Here is a 12,980-nt window from a genome sequence, read left to right on the forward strand (position 1 = left end):
ATTCAGCCTCCTCTCCGGTGGCTCTATCTCGGCACACGCCGGTACACACGCTCCCACTAATCAGAGCACCTCTCGTCGCGGAGATACCGTCCGCTGCGGCTGGGTCGGACAGATAGAGCCGCGCCCCTGCTCTCGAGTGGGCCGGCCGAACGGCTGGGACAGACGCGAGACGGACTGACTGGGAAGGAAATCCGACAGGGACGGGGAATAGCTGGTGGTTCTGCACTGCTGAGAGAGCGCCGAGAGCACAGGCTGTTGAGCGCTTGACGCAGAAGCTACTTAGCAAAAGAACCAAGTCTACCACGGACCATATACGCCAATATATGTATTTACAGGGTAAAGCCTACAATGTCGTATCGGTTGACTGAAGCATAAGGCATCTCGGCAATACGGATGCATTTCAGAAATGCAAAGATGATTGCGAATAGCAAATGAGCTTACACTCACGCTGAATGGCTGTTGTTAAAGTTGTCACAGCCCATCAAGGTTTTGAGGGATGCGTTGCACCACAATTCATGGACGCTTAGTGGGAATTGGCAAGGACATCATAGACGCGTTGAATTGGAACAATTTCAGCCAAATGAGGGCAATAAGAGAGCATTGCGATTAATTATTAATGCTCCCGGTTCCATACCTTGGTGATGTCTACAGTGGTAGAGTGTAGCCAGTACAGGTGCGGGGACGGCCGACCGGGATGGGTCGGGAAGGGAGGAAGGGGGTCGGGTGGGAATGGGAATGGGAATGGGAATGGGGAGGGGCGGGGCGAGGCGCGGGGACTCGGACAAAAGACGGGAATCGGTGACGGTGACGGTGACGCTTCAGGTGACGGTGACTTTTCGTAGGACTACGCATCGCCCTCAGCGGCCCAGCGCATTATACATTGTATCTTCGCAACAAAATGGTGCGGCGAACTACTCAGCAAACCGTGCCAAGACGTTTTTAACACACATTAGCTTCAAGAGTCAAATAGTTGAATTTAAAACACTGGTAATGTAGGGGAGAGTGGGGCAAAGCGGCCACCCTAACGCTTCTCACGATGCCAACGCTTGATTTTTCAACTTGGAAAGATTCTTTCTATACCAATGTGATCCCTATTAAGTTGCCTTTAATTTAACTGCGTTTTATTTCCAAAGGCGTTCACATACAGGGTCTTTCATAATGAATGTTACTTTTGAACATTTAGTTAGGAGCTCTTAATTTATCACTTTCGCGTGAATTTTATATGCGTATTGTTGCAAATTGATTAGGGTTTTGTCCCAAAAAATAAAAAATTCATGACGCCAATTTTCCTTCACGGAAAAGCAGAGTATGTCGACACCACTAAAACGCATTACGGATTACGGTCGACGGACAAGTCTTCATCCATTGGCTCTCCCCTGCGTCAACACTGAACAGGGTGGCTTACCTCAGGCTGCTCAAGGAATGCTTCTGCCTCAGGTCAGGGACAAGGTTCAAAGAGACGGCCTGTGGTTCCAGCAGGATGGTGCCACAGTGCGCACCACGGCAGCTGTTGCGCCAGTGGCTGATCGAAAATTTCGAAGAGCGCGTTATCAGCCACCTCACCGAGCGACCATGGCTACCACTGAGTCCTGACCTCTCCCCGCTGGACTACTGGTTTTGGGGAGTCGCATTGGCAGATCTGAGACAAAACCCTCCTGCAGCCATCCACTGCGAACCACAGTGGAGAGGTTTGCAGGAAGCCTGGACCCAGACGTTGCGAGGCGCGGGGTGCGACACCTTCGTCAGTGGGCCGAAACCTGTGCCTTAATTAAGGGCGATACAGTGGAAAATTCCTGAGGAGCATTAAAATGAAAGTTGTATGTGCAAAAACGCTAATGTGTTTCTGTTCCATGTGATGGTACATATTACATGAGGAACAAATATGTCCTGAGAAATAGCTCTTTCAAAAGTAACATTCATTATGAAAGACCCTGTATGAAAGATATTGACAAAACTTTTAACCTATGCATATTGGCCACTTTGCCCCATACCCTGGGGCAAAGCGGCCACCAGCGTCTTCTCAAGTCCCGATATGAGAAACAAAATAGTTGCCTCGTGTACGACTAGGGTATTTGATGGTGACAAGGTTAAGCGAGGATGGATGTTTACTTTCTCATCTTCCACCTGTAGGTAAACAAAGAAAGGATTTTCATGAAAATAAACATTTAATTGCATTGTTTGGTAACTCATGCAACTGAAAAGTGGCCAAGATGTATGCATGACGACACATTTGAATATAAATAATGTTTTTTATCCAGATGGAAGCAACTTATGGCCAATTGGGGGGTGGCCACTTTGCCCCGGCCACTTTGCCCCGCGCATACCGTCCGAGACAACAATATTCCAGCTTAGCTATTCGTGGGGTAAAAAACATTAAAATTGGTAGAATACTTGTACGATAACCATGCAATGCATGGACAAGAACGCTTATAAAAATTCCAAACGGTTATGGAATAACATAACATTTAAAAATTGTAAACATAGTTGGTAACCTGGCAAGAAATGTTTTTCCGAGTTTCACAGAACAATGGTGATGGGCCTGAAACACCGGTCTGGCTCATTCGAACGACCGTGAAGAGAAGTATAATTGGAAACCATAAATTGGAACTGACGCCAGCTATGAAGGGCTAAAACGATGGGTGGCCGCTTTGCCCCGGGTGGCCGCTTTGCCCCACTCTCCCCTACACATCATGAATGAAAAATATAAGATCTACACGCCAGCTGAAGAAACAGACAATGTCACTCATTAACCAGTCAGACCTGAACCCCCCCCCCCCCCCATCGGTTGGTCACAGTATAACCGCCTGCGGCACTCACCTAAGTAGAGTAGCGCAGCCAGCCGGCCGGCCGCGCCGCCGCGTCGCCACATGGTCCGTCTGCCGGCGGTCGTCGATCCGCCGCACACACCACGAACACCTCACTCCGCCACGGCCGGGCGCCGACTGAACCGCGCCGCTGGGAGCCGGGAGCCGCTCACAGCGCCGGCGGCATAGCGACCGGCACTGACCGCTGCGGACCGGCCGAATGCAAACATCAGAGGCGGCCGCGGCAACGGAGCACGGGGGGATTCAGATCAGCTGGGCGAACGACAGGCTACTAAATACGGCGACAACGGAGCAGACCACAGGGGCGCTGAGCGATGGACGGGCTGTGGTTACACACACTGATATGGTATGGTGTCTAGACAGAGTTCCTGATGACCGGAACTTGGGTAGCCTGGGGCTTAGATTTTTCATAGCTTGCGCGAAAGAGATTGATGTCTTTCTCGAAAAGGGACACCATAAAAGTTAGCGATTAACTCGCTGCATTCCACATTGCATGTGGAATTGCGGTTTATGGAAAAGTACCTACTCAACTGTACTAAGCACTCAAATAGGTAGGTACTCATCTTCTTGCGAGGGCGAGAGAGCGATTAATGTTTTATCAAGAAAAGAGCACCGGCTAGTACTTAGCTTACGCTCGCCACCCCCGATCTCTCAAGAGATAACTGTGGGACGGTGTCCTGTGTCTCATCACTACATAATGCATATAATTTCGCCGGATAAATCACAGGTGCTTATGACTGGTAAACACTTCATAAAACCAGCTAAAAAGCAATCCCTTGGGTACCGTATGTGAATACTGTTCTAAAAAATAGTGCCCTTCAACTTTCTAGTGAAGCACATAGTAGGAAATGGAGACAAATATTCTTTTTCTGTATGCCATCTGTTGCTTTATTAAAATTGCAATAAAACGTGTTGAGAAGATCGTACCTAATCATAACGATTTCCAGCAAAACAGAAATTAAGACAGTCAAACTGCACAAATTTAAGCTATATAAATCTTTCACATCAAAGCACATCAATAAGGTATGCAGTTCATTAGTTGTTAAAAGACTGAGATAAGCATTTTTTAATTGTAAACTGTAAGTGAAACTAACTAGGTACCTACTGATGTGCTTGAACAACATGCTTTTCACATTCAAAAAGCAAAACTCCTTAACAAGTCTTAGCTGGAATCAGTGTTTAACAATTGTTGGCAGTTGGCACTGCTTCACATTGAAGGAGCATAGCCTTAACTTTGAATGTCATTTCAGCCAGAACTAATGATTGATAATGAACTAATGTGCCAAAGATTTGTGGAAGATTATACAGCAGGTTTATTATCCTAATTAACTATTTGGAAAATTCTGGACATACCTGGCCTGCAATACTCTGGCTGGTAACTACACAACTTGCCTACATCTAGACCCCTTTTCAAGGCTAGTTCCAGACTTTGCCCCAGGGGAAGACAAAATGTTATTTTAATTAAAAAAACAATACTATATGGATATTGATACCTATTACCACCTATTACCTACACATCATCTACAACACATAAATTTCCTGCAATTAAGATAAAAACTTTGAAAGTAAAGAAAAGACTTTTGAAGTATGTCAGGCTCAAAATGAAAACCTTGATTTTTGCTGTTGTTAAATGTTGTTTAATCAATAAGATTTTGATGAATCCTGCAAATTAGCACAATTGCAATTGCAATTTGCACAATCTACCTTTGCTGTCAGATTTCACTTATTTTCACAGTATTTACCCTCCAGCAAAAAAGAAAAATGATATGCATAACAATGGAAAGGGGAAAGGACATTTGCAGCATTTGTCCATTCCACAGCATTCCAAATTGGCTGGACTGTGTTGTTTTTCTAAAATGAAATTTGCTGCTTGGTTGCTATGATGTTTTGCATGAAAATTATACAAAATAGCTGTTACTGGGAAAAGCTTGCTTGAAACTGCACATCATTGCATAAGCCAGTATAATCCAATGAGCTTATTTCAAATAAGATCATTTTTGTGAAGCATGCCAACATCAACATGCCCCTCTGGCCTCTGAAGCAATCTTTTCTGGACCTGTCAGTAGTGCGTAACAAACATAATGGCTATCAACTTCAACTCATCAAGACAGGTAGACCTCAACATAATGTATGGGTTGAACTCACTGGGATATCAACTTTCTTATACAATTCCAAGTGATAGTTGTGCAAAATGGGAAATAATATGTAATGCAATATTTCAGCGAACGCAGTACAAAAATTAAACAATTTTATCAAACATTTTTCGTTGAAACATGCATGACTGTCATTCAACAATAAAAATTCGCTAGTATCGTACCTGTATGGTGTCTAAACGATGGATAGAAGAGATTTATGAAGTTTTCACCTATTCCTTTCCTGGGTTACACACAAGATTACTTTAGGTACTAATAGGTTACACACACACACGCGTGAATCGCGACTCAAAAACTAAAATATCACGCAATGACGAACACCGCAAATCACGTTCAACCGAACTCTTCTTGTAAGCGCTGTAAGTCCGTAAATGCCCCACCCTGAAAGCCACAATCCCATTCAAAACATAAACAAAATGAGCGCTATGCACTCCTCCAGGAATGCCATTGTTTTGAATAGGAAAAATGGAAAAATACTTCGTACATTTTGTCTCAATAGCGCAGGAACTGAGTAAACTCGAGATACCAGATTGCTACCATATCTGTCTCTTCCCCTGAATCGCTTCACGCTTACAGGTTTTAGTAAGGGAATCCTGCACGTGCATAAAGTTGCATTATATTCACATTCAGATTCGCGTGCACATTCGCGGACCCCTCAGATTTGGCTCAAAATTGCACAGCCTATAGATTTTGAGCTCCTGATTGCGAAAATGATGTTTTTATTTCACGCCGTCAAGTGGTTCACAAAATATTCACATTTGTATTACTGCTAACATATTCTGGAACGTAACCCTTATTGGAAAAATCGGACCCCACCAAACTTCTCAAAAACTCCTGAGATGAGGTAAACATAAGCGCTGATCCCAAAAACTCATTTTTACTTAACGCCGTCCCATAGTTTTCTCAGGGTGAGCATCTAAAGTTCAAGGTCGTTCAAGGTCAAGTGCCTTTTCTCACCTTTTGGCGCTATTTGACACGTGACAGCTTTATATTTATGATGGACATTCGCACTACCTCCTACAAAAACCATATACCCAAATCCAAGGGGCGTTGCTGTACCAAAATGCAAAAAAAGCGTCAAAACCTCTTTCATTCAGCTAACAGTTAAATACAAGGGATATTCGAATTTGCCACACATAAAGCAAATTTGTCGGACCTGGTCGGACCCCTCCGATATCGTTCAAAATCTCAGGGATGATGCTCCTTGACCTCCTGAACATGAAAATGGTACTCCCTTTGAACGCCGTCAAGAACTTTTCCAGATATACGCATCCATGCACATTCAAATTGCATAGGTGTTGCATATGCACGTTCGGCGGACCCCTCCGATTTCGTTCAAAATCTCAGGAATGATGCTCCTTGACCTCCTGAACATGAAAATGGTACTCCCTTTGAACGCCGTCAAGAACTTTTCCAGATATACGCATCCATGCACATTCAAATTGCCTAGGCGTTGCATATGCACGTTCGGCGGACCCCTCCGATTTCGTTCAAAATCTCAGGAATGATGCTCCTTGACCTCCTGAACATGAAAATGGTACTCCCTTTGAACGCCGTCAAGAACTTTTCCAGATATACGCATCCATGCACATTCAAATTGCCTAGGTGTTGCATATGCACGTTCGGCGGACCCCTCCGATTTCGTTCAAAATCTCAGGAATGATGCTCCTTGACCTCCTGAACATGAAAATGGTACTCCCTTTGAACGCCGTCAAGAACTTTTCCATATATACGAATCCATGCACATTCAAATTGCCTAGGTGTTGCATATGCACGTTCGGCGGACCCCTCCGATTTCGTTCAAAATCTCAGGAATGATGCTCCTTGACCTCCTGAATATGAAAATGGTACTCCCTTTGAACGCCGTCAAGAATTTTTCCAGATATACGCATCCATGCACATTCAAATTGCCTAGGTGTAGTATATGTGTTACGGCCCGTTTGAAAACCCGGCCCGTATTAATGCTGCCCGGCCCGCATTAATACTGACCGGAGACCTGGCCCGTATTAATACGGGCCGGTCAGCATTAATGCGGGCCGCCTTGCCGGTCTGTATTAATGCGGCCGATTTAGGTGGGCAGTATTAATGCTGCCCACCTTTTATTTCAAAACTTATCCGTCTGCTGCAAAATCAATTACATTAGCAGATCTTTATAGACGGCGGCTTACTGATAAAAGTTGAACGCCATGTGTAAATATTCGCCAACCCCGCCTCGAACCCACAACCATTCGATTACAAGACCGGAACATATACCCCGAGACTAGCGGACAGATCGAAAGGCAGTGAATTGGGCAAGCAGTTCAAACTAGTGCTCGGCAATGATATGGATAAAACGTGCTCGAGAAAATAGATGCTATTATACGTGATTAACCGCGCCCCGCTGGGGGGGGGCAGAATCTGCCCCCCCCCCCTCCCGTTTTTCGCCAATAACTTCTAAACGCGTTACGCCAGCAACATCAAACTTTCGGTACCTTATCATACATCAATTTGACACGTTCCCTGAAAATTTGAGCGACCTCCGTCGGAAAATTGTTGAGAAATTGACGTTTTAGTGACGTCATGTTCGCCATTTTTGCCTCAAAAACAGCAAAATTTCAAACGCCGCTAACATCTTCATTTTTAAAAGAATCAAGACGTAACAAAAAAGGTTATGCGTGATTCCACTTTGTCTATCAAATGGCTATCTCGGTTTTTTGAAAATTTTGGATTTTGGCCCAATTTTTTTTTCTCAAAAAACTGACTTTTTTGGGAAAATAATTATAAAATCCAAAATTTTGAGTGTATCGAAAAAACCGGGATATATGTCAGAGAAGTGGTCTATGTGCACCTACATAACAATTTTTAGAAGAATCGGCTCAAAAATGTGGGAGTTATACAAAATTTTATGACGTCACGACACACAAAATTTTTGAAAAATGAATTTTTTGGAAGTTTTAGACCTCGTAGGGAAACAAAAATAGCACCATTCGATTCGACGTGACAAACTGCATCAGATAGACACTTTTTTAGGCCTTAAAAACCAACTTCAAAATTTGACCTCACTTGACCTGACCTTGACCTGACCTCGACCTGAAATTCATCCAGAGGTGGTCCATATCACTTATTGAGTGTGCCTATTGAATTCTATGAGTAAAGTGACTCATAAAACATTTGTTGCACATGCCCTTTACTATATTTTGTTTTTGGTGACCTGACCTGACCTGATGTGACCTTGACCTTGACCTTTGAATACATTGTATGCAACGAATATTGTCTTGGTAGTCTAAGAACACGTTTTGGACAATCAGTCTCAGTCCATTCTTCGGCAACTACGGTTTTCGCGAATAGCGGGAAAACCGCGGCGCGTAGCGCCGCGAAATTTGGTATGACTATTCCCTTATCAATTTTACACATGGTGTGCAAGTTTGAACCTCCTACCTTTCAAGGTCAGGTCACCAGGTCACTTTGAATGACCCAACCTCAAGTCACTTTTTTGCAACTTTGTCACCGTGCCAGAGCTACAGTAGATGTCGGAGGCCTTTGAAAGTCGCAGGATGTTATTAGGTCATTAGTAGCTACAATTTGTTTATCTCGGAATTTTGATATCGGTGACCTAAGGTCAGGTCAATTTCGCGACCTCCCCATTATAAGTCAATGGGGGAAAAATCAACTCCCTGTTTTTACCACTAAAACGGGTCGGAATGGCCCCATATACCATACATGACTTCATATACGATCAACCTTCACTACCTTGAGGTCTGTTTTGCTGTTGGGCAGCTGTGAGGTCATGTGACGTCATCAAAGGTCACCAAAGGTTTTTGGCCAATAACTCCGTACAGGAACAAGATACAGACGCGTGGATGGTCTCATTGTGTTCAGCTCGTCAAGACGCATCGAATGATATACATGATGACCTCGAGGTCACGTGACCTGAGGTCAACCTTTGACCTTGACCTTTCGAGGTCAACATATATATCATTCGATGCGGATTGACGAGAGGATCACGATGATGCCCTTAGTATGTTCCTATCTTGACTAATTCGAAAGTTATTCGAGAAAAACTCTCTCCATATTTAGCGCCGCCATTTTGACTTTTTCGACCCCTGTGACGTCATCTTTGACCTGATCTGAAAATGACCTTTGTAAAAATTGTAGATCTTGACCGTGCGTATCCGATGCCGTTTACCGCTTGTCGCTATCTTGCTTCGTTCTCGAGATCTCAGGGGGGGGGGCGGTCATCCGCCCCCCCCCCCCCCGTCGGTACTAAGTTGGCGCAGACCCCCGTCGGTGCGCGGGTTAAAATAGTTCAAAACACCATTTAGAGAAAACAAACGAGGGTTTATCATAATTTTATAGAGACAACCAGCAATATTCATCTAGACGTTGCCCAGGGTAATAAGAGCAGGTCTAACACATCGCCCAAGGTCACCTCAGGGAGTGCCGACACTGCCGCGCGCCCATTTCTTCCATTACCGCTGGAGGACCGACAGTGAATATCAGCGTATCACGCATCTGTTTCATTATCTGATCTTAATAACTAGTGATCATAAAGAGTATGGTAACTTCATTTTGAAAATGTCATAATTCGAGGACTTAAGCACTGATTTCCACTTAACCCTCGCACTTATAGGGGGGGGTCGAACGGACCCCCTCGTCTTTTTTGCGAATAACTCGCGTAAAAACGGCCGATCGCGACGAAACTTTCAGTACCCTCGAGTTATTCAATTTTACACCTGCTCTAAAATTTCATGACCCTGACCCAAATGACCTTTGACCTGTGACCTGATCCTCGAGACCATGTTTGGCCGGAATCGCAATTCAGCGTATGTTGGCTCATATTATCTGCGTGTTTCTAGTCTTGTTGTGGTTTTAAACACTGGAACATGTAAAATGATGTTGTACCAATGCATTATGGTGGGTGTCAAGGTCATGTATGGTGTAAGTAAGGTCAAGGTATGGTGGGTCTATACGCTGAAGATACCACGAAACAAACATTTACTAGCCAACAGTCAAAAAGTATAAAAGACATTTAAGACCACTGCAAGCCTACGCAGCATTTGCTAAGACATGGAATAGAGACTAGTTGGCTAGTTTTGATATGGCCCGAGTTTTCATATGGCCGTGAGGAAAAAAGTGGGCTGTATTAATACTGCCCGGCCCGTATTAATGCTGACCGCCAGGCGGCCCGCATTAATGCTGACCGGGGGCCGTATTAATACGGGCCAGGTCTCCGGTCAGTATTAATGCGGGCCGGGCAGCATTAATACGGGCCGGGTTTTCAAACGGGCCGTAACATATGCACGTTCGGCGGACCCCTCCGATTTCGTTCAAAATCTCAGGAATGATGTTCCTTGACCTCCTGAACATGAAAATGGTACTCCCTTTGAACGCCGTCAAGAACTTTTCCAGATATACGCATCCATGCACATTCAAATTGCCTAAGTGTTGCATATGCACGTTCGGCGGACCCCTCCGATTTTGTTCAAAATCTCAGGAATGATGCTCCTTGACCTCCTGAACATGAAAATGGTACTCCCTTTGAACGCCGTCAAGAACTTTTCCAGATATACGCATCCATGCACATTTAAATTGCCTAGGTGTTGCATATGCACGTTCGGCGGACCCCTCCGATTTCGTTCAAAATATCAGGAATGATGCTCCTTGACCTCCTGAACATGAAAATAGTATCCCTTTGAACGCCGTCAAGAACTTTTCCAGATATACGCATCCATGCACATTCAAATTGCCTAGGTGTTGCATATGCACGTTCGGCGGACCCCTCCGATTTCGTTCAAAATCTCAGGAATGATGCTCCTTGACCTCCTGAACATGAAAATGGTACTCCCTTTGAACGCCGTCAATAACTTTTCTAGGTATACGCATCCAAGCACATTTAAATTGCAATTTGAATGTGCATGAATGCGTATATCTGGAAAAGTTCTTGACGGCGTTCAAAGGGCGTACCATTTTCATGTTCAGGAGGTCAAGAGCATCATTCCTGAGATTTTGAACGAAATCGGAGGGGTCCGCCGAACGTGCATATGCAACACTTAAGCAATTCGAATGTGCATGGATGCGTATATCTGGAAAAGTTCTTGACGGCATTCAAAGGGAGTACCATTTTCATGTTCAGGAGGTCAAGGAGCATCATTCCTGAGATTTTGAACGAAATCGGAGGGGTCCGCCGAACGTGCATACCTATACTACACCTATGCAATTTGAATGTGCATGGATGCGTATATCTGGAAAAATTCTTGACGGCGTTCAAAGGGAGTACCATTTTCATGTTCAGGAGGTCAAGGAGCATCATTTCTGAGATTTTGAACGAAATCGGAGGGGTCCGCCGAACGTGAATATGCAACACCTAGGCAATTTGAATGTGCATGGATGCGTATATCTGGAAAAGTTCTTGACGGCGTTCAAAGGGAGTACCATTTTCATGTTCAGGAGGTCAAGGAGCATCATTCCTGAGATTTTGAACGAAATCGGAGGGGTCCGCCGAACGTGCATATGCAACACCTAGGCAATTTGAATGTGCATGGATGCGTATATCTGGAATAGTTCTTGACGGCGTTCAAAGGGAGTACTATTTTCATGTTCAGGAGGTCAAGGAGCATCATTCCTGAGATTTTGAACGAAATCGGAGGGGTCCGCCGAACGTGCAGGCCTATGCAACACCTAGGCAATTTGAATGTGCATGGATGCGTATATCTGGAAAAGTTCTTGACGGCGTTCAAAGGGAGTACCATTTTCATGTTCAGGAGGTCAAGGAGCATCATTCCTGAGATTTGCGAAATCGGAGGGGTCCGCCGAACGTGCATATGCAACACCTAGGCAATTTGAATGTGCATGGATGCGTATATCTGGAAAAGTTCTTGACGGCGTTCAAAGGGAGTACCATTTTCATGTTCAGGAGGTCAAGGAGCATCATTCCTGAGATTTTGAACGAAATCGGAGGGGTCCGCCGAACGTGCATGTACTACACCTATTCAATTTGAATGTGCATGGATGCGTATAGCTGGAAAATTTCTTGACGGCGTTCAAAGGGAGTACCATTTTCATGTTCAGGAGGTCAAGGAGCATCATTCCTGAGATTTTGAACGAAATCGGAGGGGTCCGCCGAACGTGCATATGCAACACCTAGGCAATTTGAATGTGCATGGATGCGCATATCTGGAAAAGTTTTTGACGGCGTTCAAAGGGAGTACCATTTTCATGTTCAGGAGGTCAAGGAGCATCATTTCTGAGATTTTGAACGAAATCGGAGGGGTCCGCCGAACGTGCATATGCAACACCTAGGCAATTTGAATGTGCATGGATGCGTATAGCTGGAAAAGTTCTTGACGGCGTTCAAAGGGAGTACCATTTTCATGTTCAGGAGGTCAAGGAGCATCATTCCTGAGATTTTGAACGAAATCGGAGGGGTCCGCCGAACGTGCATATGCAACACCTAGGCAATTTGAATGTGCATGAATGCGTATATCTGGAAAAGTTCTTGACGGCGTTCAAAGGGCGTACCATTTTCATGTTCTGGAGGTCAAGAGCATCATTCCTGAGATTTTGAACGAAATCGGAGGGGTCCGCCGAACGTGCATATGCAACACCTAGGCAATTTGAATGTGCATGGATGCGCATATCTGGAAAAGTTTTTGACGGCGTTCAAAGGGAGTACCATTTTCATGTTCAGGAGGTCAAGGAGCATCATTTCTGAGATTTTGAACGAAATCGGAGGGGTCCGCCGAAGGTGCATATGCAACACCTAGGCAATTTGAATGTGCATGGATGCGTATATCTGGAAAAATTCTTGACGGCGTTCAAAGGGAGTACCATTTTCATGTTCAGGAGGTCAAGGAGCATCATTTCTGAGATTTTGAACGAAATCGGAGGGGTCCGCCGAACGTGCATATGCAACACCTAGGCAATTTGAATGTGCATGGATGCGTATAGCTGGAAAAGTTCTTGACGGCGTTCAAAGGGAGTACCATTTTCATGTTCAGGAGGTCAAGGAGCATCATTCCTGAGA

General features: G+C 44.7%; 1 protein-coding gene across 2 annotated transcripts in view; it reads right to left on the reverse strand.

The window, feature by feature from the left end:
- The window catches only part of LOC122382948, a 53,535-nt gene extending 48,158 nt beyond the window's left edge, over positions 1-5,377 (reverse strand). Inside the window, exons 1-2 of one of the 2 annotated variants that reach the window (XM_043368927.1) lie at positions 5,143-5,377; positions 2,818-3,009 (exon numbers count right to left, since the gene is read on the reverse strand). In XM_043368927.1, coding sequence (XP_043224862.1) covers positions 2,818-2,869 — 52 coding nt within the window. In that variant the 5' untranslated portion in view covers positions 2,870-3,009; positions 5,143-5,377. The remainder of the gene's footprint in view (positions 1-2,817; positions 3,010-5,142) is intronic. The other variant, XM_043368928.1, reaches the window with a different exon arrangement.
- Positions 5,378-12,980: the final 7,603 nt, after the last annotated feature.

The sequence above is a fragment of the Amphibalanus amphitrite genome, unplaced genomic scaffold (genome assembly GCF_019059575.1).
Source record: "Amphibalanus amphitrite isolate SeventyFive unplaced genomic scaffold, NRLGWU_Aamphi_draft 000151F_arrow, whole genome shotgun sequence".
Classification (NCBI taxonomy): domain Eukaryota; kingdom Metazoa; phylum Arthropoda; class Thecostraca; order Balanomorpha; family Balanidae; genus Amphibalanus; species Amphibalanus amphitrite.